This window comes from Eriocheir sinensis, chromosome 12 (genome assembly GCF_024679095.1).
Source record: "Eriocheir sinensis breed Jianghai 21 chromosome 12, ASM2467909v1, whole genome shotgun sequence".
Classification (NCBI taxonomy): Eukaryota; Metazoa; Arthropoda; class Malacostraca; order Decapoda; family Varunidae; genus Eriocheir; species Eriocheir sinensis.
This window is the reverse complement of record NC_066520.1, coordinates 15860578-15882826: the sequence shown is the minus strand read 5'-3', so window position 1 is coordinate 15882826 and position 22249 is coordinate 15860578. Positions and strand designations below refer to the sequence as shown.

The window sequence follows — 22249 nt, the reverse complement described above, 5'->3', positions numbered from 1 at the left end:
CATTGTTTGTCTCCGTCACCCGTCTAGTTGCACACTCGTCACACATCCGTCGAGCCCCCGCTGATGGAGGGGTTCCCGTTTGTCACGCGGCAAGTCAGAGACAGGTGTGAGGGGCCGCAGGTGTGCCGCCGCCGCTGAGAGGAATCTTTTTTTTTTCTTTGTGGTGTTGAAAATTATAAGACTTGGTTCTATTTCTTAAAAGCCGAGTCACCGAGGACCACATGACTCCTTTACGTGGGTGATTTATTTTTGTTACCACGTTGCCTTTGTTATTGTTGTTCTCGTTTTTGTTCTTGTTGCTGTTCTTCACCTTTTTCACCTTCTTCGTCACCTTCTTTTTCACTTTCTTCGTCACCATTTTCTTCACCTTCATCTTTTTCTTTGGGGGATGGGATGACATGCTCCTCCCTTCTCCTTTGTTGTTTTACTTGCAACAATAAACTATCAATCAATCTTTTTCTTCACCTTTTTCGTCACCTTATTTTCCTTCACCTTCTTTTTCTTCCTCCTCTTCCTCGTCAGTTTTAGTACAAGGGATTCCATTTAATTAAACCAAGAGATAAATGCAACTCCTGTTAAGTCTATCATGGTCACCGTCCCGCCAGACACGTTTTCTCAAGCCGTTCCAGGTATGTTAAAAGTCCCGTTATGCTACGGTCCACCTTCCTCGCCGGCGTTGTATACTATTGTTGCGTTTAGCTGGGTTAAAAAAAAAAAAAAAAAAGGGTGTGTGTGTCACTTGTAGAAGTATAGAGGTATAGGAGTGCTGAAATATGTGTTGAATATCAGGGTTTGTCTGTGTGTAATCGATGCCGTGCCGTTATCTCAGGAAAGAAGAGAGAGAAGAGGAGGAGGAGGGGGAGAACGAGACCGAGGAGGAAGAGACAGGACTCGTGGGGTTAATGCTCGCTGACTGGGTTGGATATGATCGCGAAACGGGGATTCTTTTCCTTCCCTTCATTCCTCAACATTATCAAAGAACATAATGATGCACATGCGGAGAAGGACGTGACGCATGCATATAAACAAGATAGAAAATAAAGAGCAAAGATGAAAACAGGAAATGATGGGTGCATGAATAAGATACTACCCTCGCCCGTTACTCGTCTCCGCGTGAAACGAATACTAGAGAATATGAAACTAAATGCAACTTTGTCGAGTGAGTAGGAAATAACTAACCCATTCGTGGCCATGACGGAAATATAGAGTGCTTAACCCCAGCAATGTAAATGAAAGTGGCAATGCAACTGACTCAGGTGATCGGGACGGCAGGTTTGAGGAGGAGGAGGAGGAGGAGGAGAAGCAGCAGCCGTAGGAGGAGGAGGAGTAGGAAGCCGGACTTAGCCGGTCCCAAAGGAGGTCAGTGAGGCCCGAGACAGCGGTGAGGACGTTTGCCAGGCCCGTGGAGGCGAGGGTTCCGTGAGTGCCGTGCCTCGATAGTCCCCACGCCTGAGATTGTTGCGGCGTTCTGAGGGGCGGAAACACGGCCGGTGCTCTGATGAAGTGATAGACGATGAAAAGCTTTGTATCGAAGGCATGGCGTTTGACAGCAGCGTATCTCCGGAGGGTAAGTGACAAAATAACACAAGTATTATTACCGTATTTTATTTCCATTTTAGTCCAGAAGACACACGCAGGAAAATGGAATCAAAGCAAGATGCATACGTAAACATGAGATTCTCTGAAACTGTATGCATGATAGGTCGTGTTCATATTATCGCGAACTCTTTAGCACTTCAGTTGTTCAGTTAGTCGATCAGTGTGTGCCTGGGGATACTTGGAAAAGATAAACTGTGGTAAACTGAAATGCCTCGTAATTACATTTTGTTTTAGTTGTTGCCGAGTGATTCCGTATTCTGTTCTGACCCTAGAGACTCGATATGTGATACGGTGACTTATTTGACTTTCAATGTTATTATAGTGTAATAACATAATTGTGTCTTGCACGCATTTGCACTTGGCATTAACAATCAATTCTAACGGAAAATAACAAAAATAATGAGAAAGAAATGATATATGTGGAGTAGTGGATCGAGTTCCTCTTTGATTCTTTGAGTTGCCAAAATAGTGGCTGGGTAGTGAGTGCTTATATTACCAACAGGGCTCCCACTTTTGGGGGAAATTACACTAGATTGGGAAATTTATTCAATTTTAGTGACAAATCTAGGGAAACTGGCAAAATTTGGGAAATCAAGGGAAATCTTAGATCGATCAGTCTTAGAAAAAAATCTAAATTTGTGGAGTCCATGATTTTGGCGTAAATTATATATAAATAAACTACTGCAACTCGTATTAAGATATATTATCATCTCCTACACACCTTATTATTCCTGTAGGCCATCCCTTTGACTGCTTTGGCTTCCCCTCGTCTTAAAATTTCGAGTACAGCAGTCAAAGCTTTCTAGTGCCTTTCAAGTTATCATTGCTCAGTGAAATCATTCAGGGTTACTCGGATAAAATGTGTCATACTGTCATTACAAGTCAATAAAGGGTTGATGTACATGTACACCCATTCTGTGATGATGATGATGATAGTCAGTGGAAATAAGGCCAGTACAATTTTCTTTTTTCTTACCAAAGTATAATTAATCTACATGTTACACCCATTCTGTGATGGATGAAGATGATAGTCAGTGAAAATAAGGCCAGGATTTATTTTTTTCTTAGTAAAGCATAATGCCAAATTATCAAACCTTAATTTCAAACTGTGTAATTACAAAGTTTACATGTTTCTCACTTCGTTTTTTAATTTACGCATAATATGTAAGCTCTTACTATATCATATAGTACTGTTATCCTTTCTCTAGTGTCCAAATGGGCTTTTTTTTTCCCTGTATCTACAAAGTATACTGGTATATAGTTTTGCTAAAAGATATGTCACTGATATGCTGATTTGTGATGATCTAATGGAAATAGAAAATTCAATTTTTGAGCAAACATTTGTTTCCGTGTTCCTAGGTAGTTTCATTATAAAAATGTACTGTTTTATGCATTTTATGATAAATAGTAGCAGGAATAACAAGTAATGAAAAAGAGCTGGCTCACATTAAGGCAGTGTTGTATAATTCTGGGGAAATTGTGACCAATCTAGGGAAATTGACATCTATCTGGGAAAATCCTGGACTGGCAAAGTGGGACCCCTGCTCACCACCCCCTCGGCCAGTGACATCTCCTCGGCTCAAAGACGCTGCCTCCCCTCCCTGCGTCCCGCGTCCTTATTAATAATGGTTAGCACTGCTATTCAGTATTTATAATTTGTGTTATTTCGTGACTAAAATTGATTAGTACTCAGTTGTATCAAGTTTCTTTCTCTAGAATAGATATTATAATATTTGGAAAGCAATTAAGTGTGGTTTTAAATATGGGGACGGCTGTAATTTCTTGGGGGGCTAGGGGAGGAGGGAGCTATAGCCCCACAATAATTTCTATATCGGCCACAAAATCACCCTAAAACTGCTTATTTTTCAAAACTTCACCACCTGCGCATGCTTGCTTCGCTCGCCACCCTCCCCCAACCTCATGATCCTATGATGCACTCTAGCCCCCGAAAATCTGCCAAAATTACGGACCTCAAACCACCCAAACTATTTGGCAACCCTGTCACGAGCGTCTTGCAACTCTTCACTGTTTTGAATATTATGAAATGAATTATATAGTTGCGTTGAGCTGTAGGCGCAGTCAGAGTTAGGTGATGATAATTTCAGCAGTCAAGCGAAGGGGTATGTGACCATACTGAGCAATCCAATGGGGGTCTGGGATCATCGAAAGGTTAAGAACCCCTGGTCTAAAGAGTTGTGCCTTCTCCGTCTGGTACTTGAACTTGTATAAAGAAACTGCAGGGTGTTGTCTAACGCGACCCGAGTGTATTATAGAGTGTTGGGTGCCCATTGACCGACATCCCACTTAAAACCACGATCGAGTTGTTTCTCTTCCCGTTGTTTCGTTTTACTGAGATGCTTGGGTAGTTCAGCGCGGCAAGCAATCCTATCACCTTTACCTCTTTCGGTACTTATACTTTGCTTTGTTTGATGGGTATTCTTTATTATATGAAATATTAGTTAACAGTTCCTTAGGGATACGTTGATGATGGCTACGGTACAGCACTGTTCGAGTAGTATTTTTTTATAGTAGTAGTAGCATGTTTTTTTTTTTTTTTAATCGTGCATGCCCAGTCTCTCTCTCTCTCTCTCTCTCTCTCTCTCTCTCTCTCTCTCTCTCTCTCTCTCTCTCTCTCTCTCTCTCTCTCTCTCTCTCTCTCTCAAAACCATACACACACGCATCATCTATCATAAATAATTTTATTGTAATAATAAAAATGGGTTTCTGTTAAAAGATAAAATGAGTGAGTTGGTTGATTCTTTAACTGCACGCAGATATTCCCTTCCAAGTTACTTTACATAGGTACAAGGAACGACCGTATTTTTAAAGAAAAGCACTGTGCAAAGGATCGAGTAGGAAGGCAACAGTTGAATGTGGCGGGAAGGAGGTCACAGGGTACATACACAACACAGGAGTCTCATCCCGTAGTGACCGTCCTCACCCGCCCCCCTCCCCTTGCCAGGGTACCCCGAGTGGCAGGAGAGACTTCAACAATTTCCCGCACACTGCACTGCATGTAACATAATGGAGGATGTTAATGCGGATTAGTGATGGACCGAATGTTCATTCGCATTCGAATTCACAAATACGGAAAATAGACATTCGGTCCATCACTAATGCATACCTGTCAAGCTACTGTGGTGTATTGCCATAAGATTTTGCTTTAGAGACCATAAGTTTGTGTATAAAAAACGTAAGACTTGACAAGTATGGTTCCAACCATGGAGGAACAGGAGGCGCCTTCCCGCGCCGTTCCCATACAGGCGAGTAAAGCCAGTGGGCGGAGCTTACCGGGTATGTGGGCGGAGCTTACAATCGGCAGATAGACCCAAGACATTGCGATCTGAACTAAGGGAATTTACCACTTGTTTTTGCATTAGACGAAAAATAAAAAAAGAATTGATGGTTTGAGTTACGAAAAGTACATAATATTTTCCTATATATTTAATGTAGATCTATTATCAACGGCATTTAAGGTCAAGGCAGTCCCGTGGCTTAAATTTGGCAATGAAAGGGCCCCGGCATTCCATGACAGTGTTGCAGTGTGTGGCCCCTCGGCCTGGCACACAACGTGCAGCAGACACAGGGGAGTTACTAACCTGCAGTAGTACCTATAGCCTAGCATAAGGCGCATTGCTACCACATCCTGAGGTGCACTGTGTCGCCCATAGGGGTAAACACAATGGTGGGAGACACTAGCATAATGGAGGCTGCTGGTGCTGCCATTGTCACAGCAGTGTCTGAGTTGGGTAGCAATGCTATTATGGAAATAATCCCAAATTCTATTCTTAACATAGTTAAGCGTATAGTCAGTGCCAGGGTCCACTGTGTCATCCTGAAGGGCACGTCGAGCAAGGCAGTCTGCCTTTTCATTGTGCTGGATACCCACATGGGAGGGCACCCAGGTGAAGTGGACCGTACGTGGCACCTGCGGCCTCAAGGGCACGGAGGGTAGTCAGGCACTTAGGCTGGTATTCTTAAACACTTCTGCCTCCCACATCAACTACTTTCAAAGGCCAAAAAGGAGATATGCTGGGTTCTCATGAGTGCTTCTTCTAGGTTCATGGTACAGTAGAAGGGTCAAACTACCACCAGGGTCACAAAACTACCCCTGGAAACGCCCCAAACTCCTACGAAAGCCTTGTCATATATGTGTACTAGGGCGCGGAAATGTTTAAGAATACGAGCCTTAGTCACAAGATCACAGTCTGTAGGGGGGGAGGACACAAGTTCATGTAATGCAGCCTGGCTCTCGACAAACAAGTATACATCTTTGCGGAAAGCTGCTACAGTGTGGCATACAGCTCGGCCCGGGTCGAGGACAGGTACCCTGGAAGCCGCCTGGTAACCTCAATGTCAGTGTACAACAGAACTGCAGATTTCTATCATATGTAGCCCTATCTGGTTATACAGTTCTCAACTCCTGAAATCAACCACTCAGCGAATGACCAGTGTTATGTAGTTCTCCAGACTAAAATTGAGAGAATTCGTAACATGACCGATAATGGTTATTAATCAGTGTCTGTACTCAAAGATAAATTGTGTGTGATGAATGTTCAGTGTGCTGGAAATAATTGTTGGATATTTAATTGTCATACTATAATGAAAATAGCAGACATGAACACTGAACTAATTGTTATATGTGATATTATTCGTGAAAGAAATTAAAACACTCACTCACTACGATGTTTGAGAATAAGTGCATCGAAGACTATTATTGAGGCTAACGTTGAAATTACTGACGGCCCTCGTAGAGCGCTGCATCAGCGGCGGAGCAGGGCCTGAAACCTCATCAACAGTAAACGGTAAACGGTAAACTCACCTGTGAAATGATGTAGAACCACTGCGCTCCCTTTTCGTACAGCCATATGCTGAACAGGCAGGCATTGTATGCACTTTCAATGCGTCCACTGGATCAGCTGATAGATGTTTTGAGTCTAAGGGGGGAGGGGAGACAGCGGAACAATAGCGCGTTGGCTTCACGTTCGTGACGTCATGGCGGCTCCTCCCATAATACCTCCATGGTTCCGACGGACTCAAGCAGGGTGCACGAGGTAACCCCCTCCCACACACACTAATCGCGACAGTAACCGTTACTCAGCACGCTCACATGAATTTAAATATGGCGCGTATGATATATTTCAAGTTGTTTAAAACAAACATTAAAAAAAGCATCGCAAGCGGAGAAAAAACGTAAGATTTTCAACTTACGCCGTAAGACTTGAAAATCACCGAAATTACGTAAGACATACGCTAATGCTAATGCAGATGACCTCGATATAAAGGCGAGATCTATATTGCTGTGGCAGCAGGGTAGATGCCCTTCAGGGGATATACTCAACTTTGAAAGTGTTATGTCAACAACAACATTTTCTGCTGATGCCACTGCCGAGAGAAGCTTTCGTAAAAAAAAAAAATATATATATATATATATATATATATATATATATATATATATATATATATATATATATAGATAGATAGATAGATAGATAGATAGATAGATAGATAGATAGATAGATAGATAGATAGATAGATAGACAGATTGTGTGTGTGACCACGATGTCAGATAACCTGTGCTATGCCGTGGAAATAATCTCTATAAGAAATGTCCCTAGGTCTCAATTTAAGGGTTTATTACAGTCGAGGACAAGTCATTATTTCGAGACTTTGAGAAATCTATAGATCTAAATAGAAATGTTTTTTAGCGACTTATAATAATTCGTCCCTTTTTTGTCATTTTTCGTCATCTGGATCTGGATTTATGATGCGCAGGACACCTGTACAGGTGCATAACACGCAAATTAAATTGTGTTGGCTGTTGGGGGGACGGGGGAGCCGAGTGTGCAGGGGAGGGAAGTGAATCAGGTGTAATTGTTAGTGTTGATGTGTTGTGGTGACAAGTGGGCGTATTTGTTTTCTGAATGATTCTATTGTACCGCAGTCTAAAATCTGTTGAGGGAGGCTGTTCCAGTCACGAATGGTGCGTGGAAAGTATGTGTGCTTGTATGCGTCAGTGTTAATGTGATATGTTTGGTATTTATGGATATGTGTTACGAGTACGTTGAAATGCGTTAAAGCAGTGTCTCGGTGGCTTATTCCTGTCGAGTAACTGGTTCCGAAACAGTGAACGGATATTCACTTCAAGTAAACTTACAGATAGTAGACAGCTGAAGCAAGAAAGTGGAGAGAAACTGATTATGAAGCATATATTTTATTTTGCTTTATCTTATTAAAAGTAGAGTTTATATTTCCTACCGGGTGGAACGTGGCATGGTAAGGGTGCCTCTACAACTTCCTGTGCACCGCTTACACATGCTTAGTCTAAAGTTGGGTTCGTGTTATTTTGTCAGATCCGTGTGAGTCTCGGCAATGCATACCCGCTGGTCGCCCTTATTTACCTGGGCGTGCTGGCGCTGATGCTGAGCCACGCGGGGCCGGCGCGGCGCGGCAGGGCGTCCTCCATTTACCAGCACGACAACAGTAAGTAGGTTGTAACTTTTCCTAGATGTATTTTCGAGTACATATAAAACTCTAGAACCCACAGTTGCGCCGCAACCTGAGCTGATCCTACCCTTAAGCAAAGAGCACAGTAATTTATTAATACTTTTCATATTCATGTTATCAAATCTTGCTTATTTTCAACATCTTTCACCCTAATGGTGGTACATTATTATCCCTTTCAGATCAGTTCCCTCGCTTGATCCAATGATGAAATATGTCCCAACTTATGTCTTCGAAGATATTATCATACCACATACTTTAAAATGCTATCTACAAGGCCCCATAATATATATATATATATATATATATATATATATATATATATATATATATATATATATATATATATATATATATATATATATATATATATTTATATGTGAGAGAGAGAGAGAGAGAGAGAGAGAGAGAGAGAGAGAGAGAGAGAGAGAGAGAGAGAAAAAAAAAATCATTGCAAGGCTGGCTTGTTATAGCACGGTCTCAACTCACTTTTCCTGTTTGTGCCCCACAGGTACCTACGGCCAAGATGAAGCAAATACAGAAGTTGTGTTCTTCATTATTCTTTGTGAAGGTCAGAATAACAATGAAAATCCCCGTGCATGTCTGTGCCATCAGCTGTGCTAACCAGGGACTTCTTTCTTCACCCTTCCAGTATGATCATTCCTTCGCACCGAGCTTTCATCTGCATTTCACAATTTTAATACTGGCTCCAGTATTTTTTCTTTCTGCATGAGTTTGATGTACAAAAATGGAATAAACTCTCACCTTCAGTAGGTCAGTGGCATATGATAAATATTTCAAAATGAATACTACTACTACTACTTCTTTTTTATATAATTCACTTAGGCAGAGATGCAATGATTCATTGGTACGTTACTGGATATTGTCACTAATGATTAGGGAGTCACCTGGTCTGGACCATTGGGTCTGTGGCCTGAGCATCTACGTAATTCTCATTAAATGTTTTCTTGCTCTTTCATCATTTTTAATAAGTCTCCATTCTTTTGATGAAAATTATCTTATGCTGCCTTCTCTTCAATAGGATATTCAGTTAATTAAACAAGTGTTATCAGTAGCAGTGATAAGTAGATTGGTGTAAAAGTGATCCAAATAAAATATGTAATAGAACCTTGCACTAATCTTTATTGCCTTCTATCCCAGGAGTTGCCCAGAATGCTCAGGGTGGCAAGGAGGCTTCAGCCATCACTCGGCAGCTGCGCCAGGCGGCCGTCATGCTCAAGTCTGCTGCTGCCCTCACCTCGACCTCCCTGAGGTGTGTGTACGAGGTTATCATATTTATCTGTGATTATCAGTGCATCCACCACCAGCACCTCTAGGTTGTCAAGTAAGGCCCACCTGGCTTCCAGCATAACATACAATGGCCCACTAGTGACAAAGACTGAAAAACATTTTCAGCCCACAGATAACTTTGTGACTAATTTTGCATTTTTCCATCTGGTAAAAGATCAGGTTTCACAAAGTCACCAGCTTTGGCTTTAAAAACATACATTATACAGTATGTATTTACCTAGTTGTAATTTTACAGAGCCTCGGCTTACGCTCGTGTGGTCCCGTCTCCAGTTGTGCACACTCTTCGCCGATACTACTTCCTCACTTAGTCTATTCCAAACCTCTATGCTTCTTTGCGGGAAGCTATATTTTTTTATGTCTCAAGCATCTTCCCTTTCTCAATTTTTTACTGTGTCCTCGTGGGTTGCTGGTGTTTCTTACTGCTCTTAGTAGCAACTCCTCATTATCAACTTTTTCCATTTTGATTCACAACTTGTAAATTAGTATTAGGTCTCCCCTTTCTCTTCTTTGTTCCTATGTCAGCAGGTCCATTTCCTTTAACCTTTCTTCATATGACAATCCCTCCAGTTCTGGAACCATCTTCGTTGCCATCCTTTGTATTCTTTCTAGTTTTTTTCATGTGTTTCTTCTTATGGGGAGACCACACACTTTTCACATATTCCAATAATCACTCCCTCTCTGACTCTCTTCTCCTCCTTGTTCATTATTGCTTTCAGGTCTTCATTTTCCTTTCTTTCCTTCCTTTGTGTCGCTGCATTTGTGCGTTACAACAGAAAAATGATGAGGGTCATGCCCATTGGATGAGAACCACTGCTCAAGATCATTCCATCACATTGATTATTTATAAAACTACACCTTTAAGGGAAGCTCCCATGAGGCACAGAGCATTAGGACTTAAATGTAGTGATTGGTAATGAGATTCTCATCTCAAGAATGCTCCTTCCACCCCCATCCACAGGCTAGAGGACTGCAGCTGGTCACAGATTGTGATGGTGATCTTAATAAATTATCACTTTTCAGGTTCCTGGTGGTGGCTGACTCGGAGGACCTGTACCACCGCTTCACTGAGCTGACTTCAGAATGGCCGTCAGATTACAAGAGGCGCGTTGCCTTTGAGTGGCATACAGTGTGGTATCCAAGTGACAGGGAGGCGATGCGGTTAATGTTTCGAGTTTGTGCCACAGAGAGACTCTTCCTCCCTCAAATGTTTCCTTCCCTTGATGCTGCAATATATATTGACACTGACTTAATATTCATGAGACCTCCAGAAGATCTGTGGATGGAATTTAAAAAGTTTGATGAGATCCAGGTTGCAGCTATGGCTCCTTGTCTTTACCACTATGACACGCATAGAAACAAGGTAAACGGTTCACTGCTCAGATTAACTACTAACAAATGATTTACTCTATGATCCTTCATCATTACTGAGAGAGAGATAGACATGGATAGAAATTAAAATATAGATAGAAATAGTGAGAATGGGGATGCATGAAAGGGTAGTATCCCTCTTCTGCCTACAGGCTTCTAATGTGCTCATTGCAGGTTCCTCATTATGGCAATACTGGACTCAATGCTGGTGTGATGCACATGAACCTAACACGCATGAAGAAGTTCCCAGGGGGAGGATGGACTGCTGCCAACCTGAAGGCTTTTGACACATTCAAGAAGAGGATAAAATTGGCTGACCAAGACATCCTCAACATCCTCTTCCACAAGGTTACTACAACTTAACCCACATTGAGAATAGTTGACATATCACTTGGTTTCAACAGATTTTTTTTTCTTTTTTTACATCAAAGGATGCGGTGCAAGGGCATCAAAAGAGTACAAATTAAGCCTGCTACTCGCCGCTCCCACAAAAGTAAAAAGTAAAGAGTAGCCAAAAGAGAGGTCAATTTGGGTGGAGAGGTGTCTTGGTACACTCTTCTTGAAAGAGGACAAGTCATAGGCAGGAGGAAATGCAGACGAAGGAAGACTTACAGAGTTTATCAGTGAAGGGGATGAAAGAATAGAGATGCTGGTTAACTTTTGCATAAGGGGTTTAGACAGTATAGGGATGAGCATGAGTAGAAAGTCATGTGCAGCGGGGCCGCGGGAGGGGGGAAGGCATGCAGTTAGCAAGTTCAGAAGAGCAGTCAGCATGAAAATATCGATAGAAGATAGAAAGAGAAGCAACATGGCGGCGGAATTTAAGAGGTAGAAGGCTGTCAGTAAGAGGAGGAGAGCTGATGAGACGAAGAGCCTTAGACTCTACACTGTCCAGAGAGCTGTGTGAGTGGAGCCCTCCCACACGTGAGATACATACTCAATATGAGGGCGGACAAGGCCCCTATATATGGAAAGCATCTGTGCGGGGGAGAAGAACTGGCGGAGATCATACAGAACACCCATATATATATGTATATATATATATATATATATATATATATATATATATATATATATATATATATATATATATATATATATATATATGTATATATGTATATATATATATATATATATATATATATTAGAAAGTATACTGACACCATCCAAAAACTATTCTAGTACTCATAACTGAGATATTGCGAAGCAAAAGGATATTTAACAATATTGATTCTCTCCATACAACCATATATTTCTAAATAGGCAAGTGGACTCTCTAACCTCCCTGCAATCATATCGGGAACATAAGATTTCACTCTATCCCAGCCTTATATTTTGTTAGCCACATTATTATCTAAGCACAAGGTAGCAATCTCATACATAGATTAGTTGTCCTAATATCTTGCATGAGCAAAAGGGAATGTATGGGAGAAAATTGGCTGAACTCATAGAGCAGTTTAATATCAAGTAAAATGAAAAGGCTGTGCATCAGTTATGGTAAACATTCCCTCAATTACCATATTAACTCTTATACCCCGTGATAAAATGAGCGGGCGGTTTTAAGTTACGTACATAAAAAACGGCCGACTAATGTTAGAAGGTGTTCCCTTGCTTATCTTAGTGTTCACTCAAATTATTGTAACAAATACTGGGACAATTATATATCATTTGAAAGCTTAGAAGTTGCTCTTTGCTGTGGTATAATGATAAATGAACAAATGGAACTTATATATTCCTCTAGATGGGAAACCTCCAGTATCACCTCACACTCGTCATCTGACATCATCCTTATTCAGGTCAATAAGAAGACAAAAAACAATTCTCACGTATTGTCATGTATCATATCATGTGCCTGAAATACTTATTTACTCATATAAGTAAATATATATCTGCTATCTTGCATAGAAATCGGTAAAAAAAAAGATAAAATACAGCACACATCGTGACCGTGTACTCACAGCGGGAAAATCCGGAGCCATACTACAACATAAACAAATCCTTGAAAAAGATGGAACGTGATTGGCCAAGCATCAAGCATGTTGAAAACAACAGGGCCAATGATAGGGCTTGATGTATGATGCATAGCATCAAGCATAAACAAACTGTGTGTCATAAAATGAGCAAGATATTTGAAGAGCGCCACGATCGTGGCGTGATGGAGTCTAACGTAAAAGCCACGATCGTGCCTGATGGAGTATAAGGGTTAATGACAAAATATCACTACATGAAATTCTTTCCTTTGCAGTATCCTGGCCATCTGTATGAGCTGGGTTGTGAGTGGAACTACAGAGTATTTCAGTGCTCAGCAGGCAACAAGTGTCCTGCTGCTTATGATTCAGGGATCTCCATTCTTCATGGCAATGCAATGGCCTTTATCAGTGGCAATGCAATGAAGCTGCAGGTAGGTTCAAACCTGATTTGCAAATACTACAGATCCTAAGTAATGCAGCCAATAATCTTGTCTAGTTGTGAGGAATAACAGAGAAGCAGCCTTCTTCTTCTAGCATATAGCTATGAGTTTGTGTTGGTCCCCATGGTTCTGGTAACAAGAACACAACTTATAGCTAATTTTGCAAGATCCAAGTTAGAATTGCAGGTTCTTGGTATCAGAAACCAGATCTGCCCTGCTGAACATGGTATGGCAGTGTTGGAGTGGTGGATAAGGAGACAGACCACATCCTCTTAAGAACTCAAGAGGATCCTTCAGAGCTGCATTTTTATTTTTTATTTTTTTAAAGAGTGCAGTGTTCTTTGCAACTGGACATAGGATTGCTGCAAAGCTCAAGCTTCATGTCAGGCCAAGGAGAATATTTGATGTATAGGTGTAACTATCCTGTATTTATTCTTCAGAGACTCAAAGACTTAGTGTATGGTCATGAGTATGCAGTGACAGTCTCAGTTCCATTGAATGTGCTTGGCACCCTACAAAGGAGTGTATTGGAGAGCTCCCGTAGTCAAGGAGTGATTTTGTCTACAGTAGGGGGATATGTGTCTCACTGAGGACAAGTCATTTCAATACAAATGACAGGATTCAGGTTTGGTAAATCCATGACTTGCTGTATTTTAGCATTTTGTGCACTAGTGGAGCACCCTGGAGCACCGTTAAGTTCTGATAAGGGATGCTTGCAGCAGTCATACATTAGAAGTTTCCACAATTATACAGGGTTCCCAGGGGTTTCCAGCACACTGAGCTGGTTTGAGTCCCTGTAATATCATGAGCACATACGAAGTCTTTCAGTTTCTCATAATGATACAATATGACCTGGAAAACCCTGCAGTTCTGAAGAACTTCAGAGGATGTGGCCATCTCCTTGGCTATCCATCCAACATTCCTATATCAAGTCCAGCAGTGCAGCTCTGGTACCAAGAACCTGAAATTCTTAACCTTCTGGATCTTGCAACATTCAAAAGGAGAGAGCTGTTGGTGTTCCTGAAATGAGAGCCATGAGGACCAACACATAACTCATACCCACCAGTTGCATTGAAGTCACCCAGGAAAATTAATGTATGCTGAAGGTGGCACTAGTCTATTATGGAGTCAAGCTTGATATAAGGCACATCTAGCTAACTAACTAACGTGGAGCACACGCCAAGGGGCGCATTGCTTCACCCCTGACAGTCCCCCTGAGCGAGCCCCCTCTGTTACCCTTCCCATTCTCCGCCGCTCCTGAGCTGATCGACTTGCCCCAGCCAGGAGTTACATGATGTCCCCTTGGTCTCCTCCACTCAGGGTTATCTTGTACAAAAACAAGCCTATAAGCAGGATCGACATCTGGGAAGTGTGCTACGTGCCCACATAGTCGGAGTTGGCATTCACAAACTATGCTGGTAACAGATCTCATTTTGGTTTCATGAAGTAGTCAGTGGTTTGACACTTATGTCCAGCATTACTCTATGATGCTACAAGGGCGCTTGGTACCAAAGGCATCGTCGACATGCCTCTCCAAGTCACTATTCAGTGTCCATGTCTCTCAGCCATATGGTAAGACATGGAAAACAAGCGATTTAAAGATTTGAATCATTGTCCACCTGCATAAATATTGAAAATGCCCTAAACTATTGTTGAACATTGTCAATAACTATACAGGCAGACAAGATTCAAATATTCAAGTCATTTGTACTCCCTGTCATACTGTATGACAGTGAGACATGGACATTGAATAGTGACTTGGAGAGGCGTGTTGATGTCTTTGGTACCAAGTGCCTTCAAAGGGTGGTGGGGTATCGCTGGAATGACTTGGGGTCGAACCAGCGACTATTTCATGAAACTGAATCGAGGTTTGTTACCATCTTAATCTGTGAACGCCAACTCCGGTTATGTGGGCACATGGCACAATTCCCGGACGTCGATAATGTTTATAGGGTTGTTTTTGTACGAGACAACCCTGAGCAGAGGACACCAAGGGGACGCCCACATAACTCATGGCTGGGACAAGTTGTTCAATCCTTAAGAATGGGAAGGGTAGTTATGTGGAGGCCTCCTTGGGGAGACTGGTTGGGGTTGAGTCAGAGTAAGTGAAGCAGTGTGCCCTATTAGTTAGTTAATTAGGTTGCAGGCTCCACCCTAACCAATCTATATCAAGTATTTGACTGACTGCTAGTCAAGGACAAGGACACAGAACTCCTGAGAGGATAGAATCTCACAACCACCCAGGTTATATTAACAGCATGAGAATGATTTCGCAACTCAAGAACATGACTTAATACTGGTGCGTATACTTATCTAACATTTACGGATAAATTGCCTCGTTCTGTGCTGCAGACTGTGTTCGAGGTGTGGGAGCAGCACCGCCTGGGGGAGCCACTGAGCCTTATGTTGTCTCAGATGGAGGAGAAGCTGAAGTTTGTGTCCTCTCATGGCCTTCCTTCAAAATGTGCTCGGACGGCTCACATTGACGACATACTGACCAAAGAACTGAAAAAGCATGTATTCTGAGGACCTTGTGTATAAGTGTGTGTGTTATTTAATTTATTGTATGTACTTCCCATTCACACTATTGTAATGCCAGATTTTTGTAAGGAAATAAGTGTTAAGTGAGGCCTGCAGTGGCCGTTAACTTTCCCACGCCCAGAGGCCCAACCCCAGTCTCTTATTTGGATACTTTAATTCGAGGGTTTTGGGATTCCCTCATCTACAGGCAGCACGCCCTGGAGGTGGCAGTCCGCTTCAGGACTTGCTAGGCACTGGTCATTTACCTTGGGAGAGGTGGGCAGCAAAAGTTAGTACGATTGTGGAGGAGTGAATCTGTCCTGTCATAACATAGTGTATTCCACCCCCACCTCACTACCCTGTGGTACATCAGTGATTGATTATTTGAGATTGTATGTAATTTTTTTTGGTGACCAACATTTAATCTCCCGGAGGTTACCGGCGAGTCGTGGCAAAAATCTATCCACCGGGGGAAAATCTCGTGTAATGCCAGATTTTTGTAAGGAAATAAGTGTTAAGTGTTGAGGCCCGTAGTGGTTGTTAACTTTCCCACGCCCAGAGGCCTAACCTCTTATCTCCCCTTCCGCCCTGCGCCGGGCCCGCCACGCTGAGTTCCCGCCCAAATTCTTGGCTTGGCGTCCTCCGGCTGACCTTCTTTACCCCCTCTTCTCATTGCGCACGCCCCAGTGAGCGCTTACCAGAAACTACTTTCAAAATGAATTGCCCTCCATTAATTATTGAACCCAAAATTTTTTTTTGCCACGAATAAGTCTTGTAAACCATACTGGCTGATTTTGTTTTTAACACATCAGTGGGCATTGTAAGTTTCCTCCCCTCGTAATGATACAAGAAATCATTTAAGGCTTCGGCAGTCACCCCCCCCCCCTGTCTCCGTCCTACCCCTGTTCCAGTATAAATAGTGCACACAGCGAGGGTCGGCCCCTCACACGCCGTTCCTCACTCAACTCCAGATAAGCAACTACACGCTGTGCAGTGATTAACGCCCTCCCACATCCTAGTGAATCCCCCCCCCCTGCTATTATACTGATTAATATCTTAGTGAAATATGACCCTCACACGCCAGGCCCGTTTGTGACGCCTGCATCAGCCTCATCCACACACACACATTTCTAAACCCACTTCCTGTACCCAATTCATTATCGATACATAGTTAATTCATTTGTGAACCTTGTGAGCCGACCCCTAAGGCCTCCAAGGATAATCTAAAGTAAGTTTCAAGTTCATTGTCTCACCCCCCTTGGTAGCATCCCTTAGGGCCGCCAAGGCTTCATTAATATTGTGTACTATTATTACATTAATATTGTGTACTATTATTACATCTGTATATCTGCATTATTGTAAACTTAATTACATTAAACCCCTTTGTAATTAGATAATTATTGTCATTAGTCCTTTCATTGAGTCCTAAGGTTACGAATGTTGGCCGGATGGTAACACCGGAAACAGTGCATTCACATCCTCCTCCCTCTTTAAGAGTTCACGCTACCTCAAAGAATCAACTGTTCAGTTCCTCACCTCCGGCGTAGTTGAGTATAATCATTCAGTCTCTCATCGAGTTATTTTCTCCCCACTGAGTTGTGGTTCAATCCACAGATCATGGTGGTGGTGGCAGCTACTGTTTCACACTCAACTACACGGGAATAATTTATGCAAGTCAACTTAATGAGTATGTTTTTATTAAAAATTCAGTCTAAAGAGTTTAGAGCGCCCCCTTCAGATCCTGGGGCACTACACTATGTGATCATTAAAACAATAAAACCTACTCCTTATGTTTGACTTTGTACACTCCCACTGAAATTATATGTTGGTTGTACACACACACTTACTATAGTCAGACTCAATTATAAGGTCTGGTTGGGTAAGGCCTACTCAGGGAGTCCCCAGGCCACAGTGCTGACGAGCGTAGCCTTCGGAGTAAAGGCTGCAGTTGGAGTAGCTGTCACCGAGCGTGGAGGTGAGTGAGGAAATGAACTGGTGTCCTTGATCACTGACAACTTCAGAAGGCAACAATGTCATGTTACAGAATTTATAATTTAATTGCTAATATTCTAAAAAGCGACCCATTCATAGCACTAAATAGCATTATTTCATGTATAAAGAATATTTAATACAGATTTTCAAACAGTAAATAGCTGACAAAGGAGTGATGTATAGGGGGTAATTTGGCAGTGCTGTGCTGTGGAGAAAGTTGGGGCCTACCCAAACACTTCATTTTTGTGTCTGACTATAGAATGAACATCCCAACCATTACTCAACACAGTATTATCTCTACATGGAAATATAAGTTAAATTCCTATAACCGTTCTGAATTTCAAGATAGTTTGCAAAATATCTGATCATGAAGAGCACTTATTCAATTCACCAGTATGGTATAGAGTAAAAATTGCTGAGTTAAGGAGACTACAAGAGGCCACTTGGTCTACACAGATATCCACCATCTCCCCTACAAACACTTACATATACAGGTAACTCTCGATTTACGCGAGTTTGGTTTACGCGTTTTTTTATATAACGCGGGGTCCAAAATCCAAATAAATGTTTAATTTACAAGTTTTTTTTTCACTTATACACGATATTTTATGGAGTGGCCACCAGATGTCTCACGCAACTGGACTCACACGACGCCGCGGCCACACAGCCGAGCTCATTTCTTCCCACGCGCCACATGAACAATACAGTACCCACGCTGCCACGATACTCAACAATAGGGGTGGGCAGGTACCAGTACCAGTACCGGTACTAATGGTACCAGCTATACGGTACGGTACCGGTACCAGACTGCTCGGTACCGGTACCAATACTAACCATTCGCTCATGGTGTCCCTCATTTCTTCCTCACACGAGTGAGGCTGAGACTGAGTGTCTGAGTGGATATCTCGGTGATATGGATATTCCTCTCTCTCTCTCTCTCTCTCTCTCTCTCTCTCTCTCTCTCTCTCCACTGATTGAAGTGAATATTCATTTTTCGATAGAAACCTACCTCTTGTTTGAAAAGTGGCATTGTCAAATTTGACACAAGTCAGAATGACGTAAAGCACGATATGACTGTATAGTAACAAGCTGTGCAATTACTATTATCTTTGTTTCATCTTGATCCTATAGAATTTCAATTACTAGCGTTGTGATCCTTTAGAATTTCAATTACTAGCGTTGTTCAAGGGTGGAATTTCATTGAATTGATATCACCTGGTGATACTAAGGTGCAATTTTTACTATCTCACAATTTGTGTCAAGTGCACTGCATACCCATAAGTAAAGTGAAGGATTCCAGAGCTGTGAGTGACTTCAACTTCAGCCAATAGGCATGTCATTTTGAAATTCATAATTGGAATAGACAACAGTGTTAATTACTACTTAAAAAATGGTTATCCATTAGGGTTCACTTTTATATGAGCCACATAAATTGTGGATTATTGAGTAAACAAAACAATACTTACTTTCATCTTCAGTGTCCATGGAATGCATGATGCCAGTGGTTCCACCACCCAGCCCTGGTGACCACCATGGACCTGGACCACATCTGAAAAACATCAACAGGTTAACACAAGGATATAAGGACTGCAAGGGGACAGGCATCCTACACATGGCAGCTCCTGAGAGTGGGTTATTTACCAAATTCCCTCTCCATCCATAAATATACATAACTTTTATCTAAAACTTTCAACTACGTATATTTGATTCAACTAAATACCTGGTTACTTTGTTCCACTCATCCACAATCCTGTTAGCAGTGCTGGGTCTAGCCTTTCTGAGGCCATAAGCTGGATTATGATACCAGATTTCAGATTTCTGCACTCCAGCTGCTAATGCTTCTAGAAGTAAAACCTAACTCTGTTCATGCAGCTTCTGGCAGTATTACAGTAATATCTGAATTGACGATCAGAGCTCGTAAAATACCTCACCAATGACTTGCAAGTAAACTGCAGGTCTATGAGAGAGAGGGTAAGAACATAAGAACACAGGGAGACTGCAAGAGGCCGAGTGGCCTACACTGGGCAGCTCCAGAATCCCCCCCACTACTCACGATGGGTGAGATGTAGTTTCAGGGGTTACAGGTAGAGGCTTGATCCTCGTTTACCTTCGGTACAGGCATATGCTCCAGTACCGTCACCTTACTGCACCCACACCTCACTCATCACAGTCATCTTCTCTAATGAATCCTCTGATAGCCTTTCTGAATTATGCTTTGACTCTCATTCGACTGGCTTAGTCGCCGCACTACACTACTACCTGTCATCCTCGTCCATGTAGTTATCCAGTCTACTCTTAAAACAAGCTATCGTCCCTGCACTAACTATGTGATTGCTTAGTCTATTCCATTCCCCACCACCCTATTACTAAACCAATGCTTGCCTATATCCCTCCTAAACCTATACTTTTCTAATTTAAATCCATTACTGCGTGTTCTATCCTGCTGGCTAGTTCTCAGAACTTTACTTATATCGCCTTTGTAGTAACCCTTGACCCATTTGAATACTTCTATCAGATCTCCCCACACTCTTCGTCTTTCTAGCGAAAGCAAGTTGAGATGTTTCAGCCTATTTTGATATGGGAGGTGTTGCAAGAAATACCTCCTTGCAGAAATAGGTCGCATATGTGGCGGGGGATCGAGGGGGGGCAAATCCCCCCTCTGGTTAGAAGGGGGGGCGAGGGGGGCGAAGCCCCACCGTTAGCTGTTAGGTCGTAAAGTTCGGTTGGAGTAGTTTAAATATGCTCCCCCACCCAAAACCCCCGATTCCCCACTCGTCCCCCAAGTTGAACCTCTCTGCAAGCAATTTTGCGGCTGTGGCGCAGCATGTCAAAATTAGTAACGTTAATAAAACGAATCTTTACCAATTATTTTTACCAAGTATTTTTTATATTTTAATTTATTGTCTTGTAAATCTTTATTTATGTTAGGGTAAGTAGCGACGGCAGCGGCCGATGCTGTGAGAAATACCTCCTCGCTGAAATAGGTCGCTCTGCTGTCCACCAGTGTGTGCGCTGGGGGAATAGGCTACACAGCAGGAAAACATTTATTTGCTTGATTGTGTTCTAGTTGATCCGCTTGAAGTCTTTGTGAGCGGTGCGGTGAGTGAAATATAAAAACAGAAAGCAATTATGTTGCGGCGGCGGGTGTTCAACACACATTGAAAAGTCTTTTTTTTGTGATTTAATGCTTTGCGACAGAAACGGTTAGCAGAGTATTTCATAGCACACCAAAAACTACCAGAAAAAAACAGTCTCGTCCACCAGTGTGAGTTGGGTCCTAATCTGAACATTTACCAATGACTGTGCCGGTTAGGCGTGCTTGAGGGATGGCGGGGATGCGGCGACGGGTGAAGCACATGAGGCAAGACTTTGGTGCAGAGAGAGTGAGGCCCCGGCGTGTGCACCAATGGCTGATGGTGTCGACTGTCGAGTCCCTTATGGGGGAGGGTTAACCTCAGGCAGGGAGGTAGTGGAGCATAGGAGAGAAATGTCATCTGCATAGAGGAAGATATGAGTGCCAGGAGGGAAAGGCAGCCTGACAGGAGAATGTTGAAGAGGAGAGGGCTTATGGGCGAGCCTCGGGGAGGATAGGATAGGCTGATAACAAAAGATTCTTACCGGGAAAAGATGGAGGGTGGCTTCTTATTCTTCTTTTGACCTGTTGCGCTTACTATCGCTTCTTATATCATTCTCCTTGTTTTCTGCTTTGTTTTCTCATCCTCCACATTCACTAGGAGCTGTTCTGGTTGTGTTCGCCATGGTTGCTTGGTGTGGTGGAGAGTCCGAGTCCTTGTGAGGCTGCTTCGAGGTGAGGGTCGAGCTGCGTCACAACATTAATTATCGTACTCAGGACATCGTACAGAGAGAGAGAGAGAGAGAGAGAGAGAGAGAGAGCGTCATCACATTGTCGTACTCAGTAGGAGAGAGAGAGAGAGAGAGAGAGAGAGAGAGAGAGAGAGAGAGAGAGAATAATCATCTGTAATTCCTGAGACATCTATTTTAATTTTGATTTTATTGTATTTTTTCTACAAATATTGAGGTAATTTTTGGACTTACACAAAATAAAAATGTCTTAGAATAGATAGCCTAATTTTTTGTTTGTTAGCTAATCAAACTTAATTACCTTACATTAAGATTATGCAGAGTAAATAAGTGTCCGTACCAAGGGAAGGATATGGTTCAGACGATTTATAATTTTTTTCTTGCATCATCCACTGCTAAAAACTGAAAATAGCTTGCTAGGAGTGTGATAATGGCAAACTAGCTGATGAAGGAACATTTTGAGATCAACAAAATTACACTAAACTATCAATCAATCAAATCAATCACTTCTTAAAGTTTTCTTCTCTTTTTTCTAGCAATACACTGGTTCTGAAAAGTGGAAACGAACAGAGGAGAATAAATAAAGTGGAAAAGGAAGGAAAAAGATATATACCCATAGACAAGGATACCCATAGATAAGGATACCCATTGAAAAAGATTATTATTGAAAAGGATACCCATTGAAAAGGATATTCATTGAAAAGGATACTTATTAAAAAGGTT

The 22249-nt window shown here is 42.1% G+C and overlaps 1 protein-coding gene and 1 long non-coding RNA gene across 3 annotated transcripts; one reads left to right on the top strand and one right to left on the bottom strand.

Moving 5' to 3' along the window:
* Window positions 1-1350: 1350 nt before the first annotated feature.
* LOC126997497 (glucoside xylosyltransferase 1-like) lies at window positions 1351-16227 on the top strand. Of its 2 annotated transcripts, none has more exons than XM_050858613.1 (8): window positions 1351-1567; window positions 7953-8082; window positions 8615-8674; window positions 9265-9376; window positions 10435-10774; window positions 10957-11130; window positions 13028-13183; window positions 15545-16227. In XM_050858613.1, exons 1-8 carry the CDS (start codon window positions 1514-1516, stop codon window positions 15716-15718), a joined length of 1200 nt encoding a protein of 399 aa, XP_050714570.1. In that variant the 5' UTR covers window positions 1351-1513; the 3' UTR covers window positions 15719-16227. The 2 variants fall into 2 exon arrangements, with proteins under 2 accessions (XP_050714570.1, XP_050714571.1); XM_050858614.1 differs by lacking the exon at window positions 1351-1567 and adding an exon at window positions 3097-3227.
* LOC126997498 (uncharacterized) lies at window positions 15550-21584 on the bottom strand. Its single transcript, XR_007752155.1, has 3 exons — window positions 21323-21584; window positions 19171-19253; window positions 15550-15697 (listed from the first exon to the last, which is right to left on the bottom strand). It is a non-coding gene; the product is annotated as an uncharacterized LOC126997498 (long non-coding RNA).
* Window positions 21585-22249: the final 665 nt, after the last annotated feature.

What these genes read in the sequence shown, in the direction of transcription:
- LOC126997497 (XM_050858613.1), top strand. Translation starts at nt 1,514, where the DNA reads ATGAAAAGCTTTGTATCGAAGGCATGGCGTTTGACAGCAGCGTATCTC. An exon ending in CAGCAGCGTATCTCCGGAGG is followed by an intron (nt 1,568 to 7,952) that starts GTAAGTGACAAA and finishes TTATTTTGTCAG; the next exon opens with ATCCGTGTGAGTCTCGGCAA. An exon ending in CTTCATTATTCTTTGTGAAG is followed by an intron (nt 8,675 to 9,264) that starts GTCAGAATAACA and finishes CTTCTATCCCAG; the next exon opens with GAGTTGCCCAGAATGCTCAG.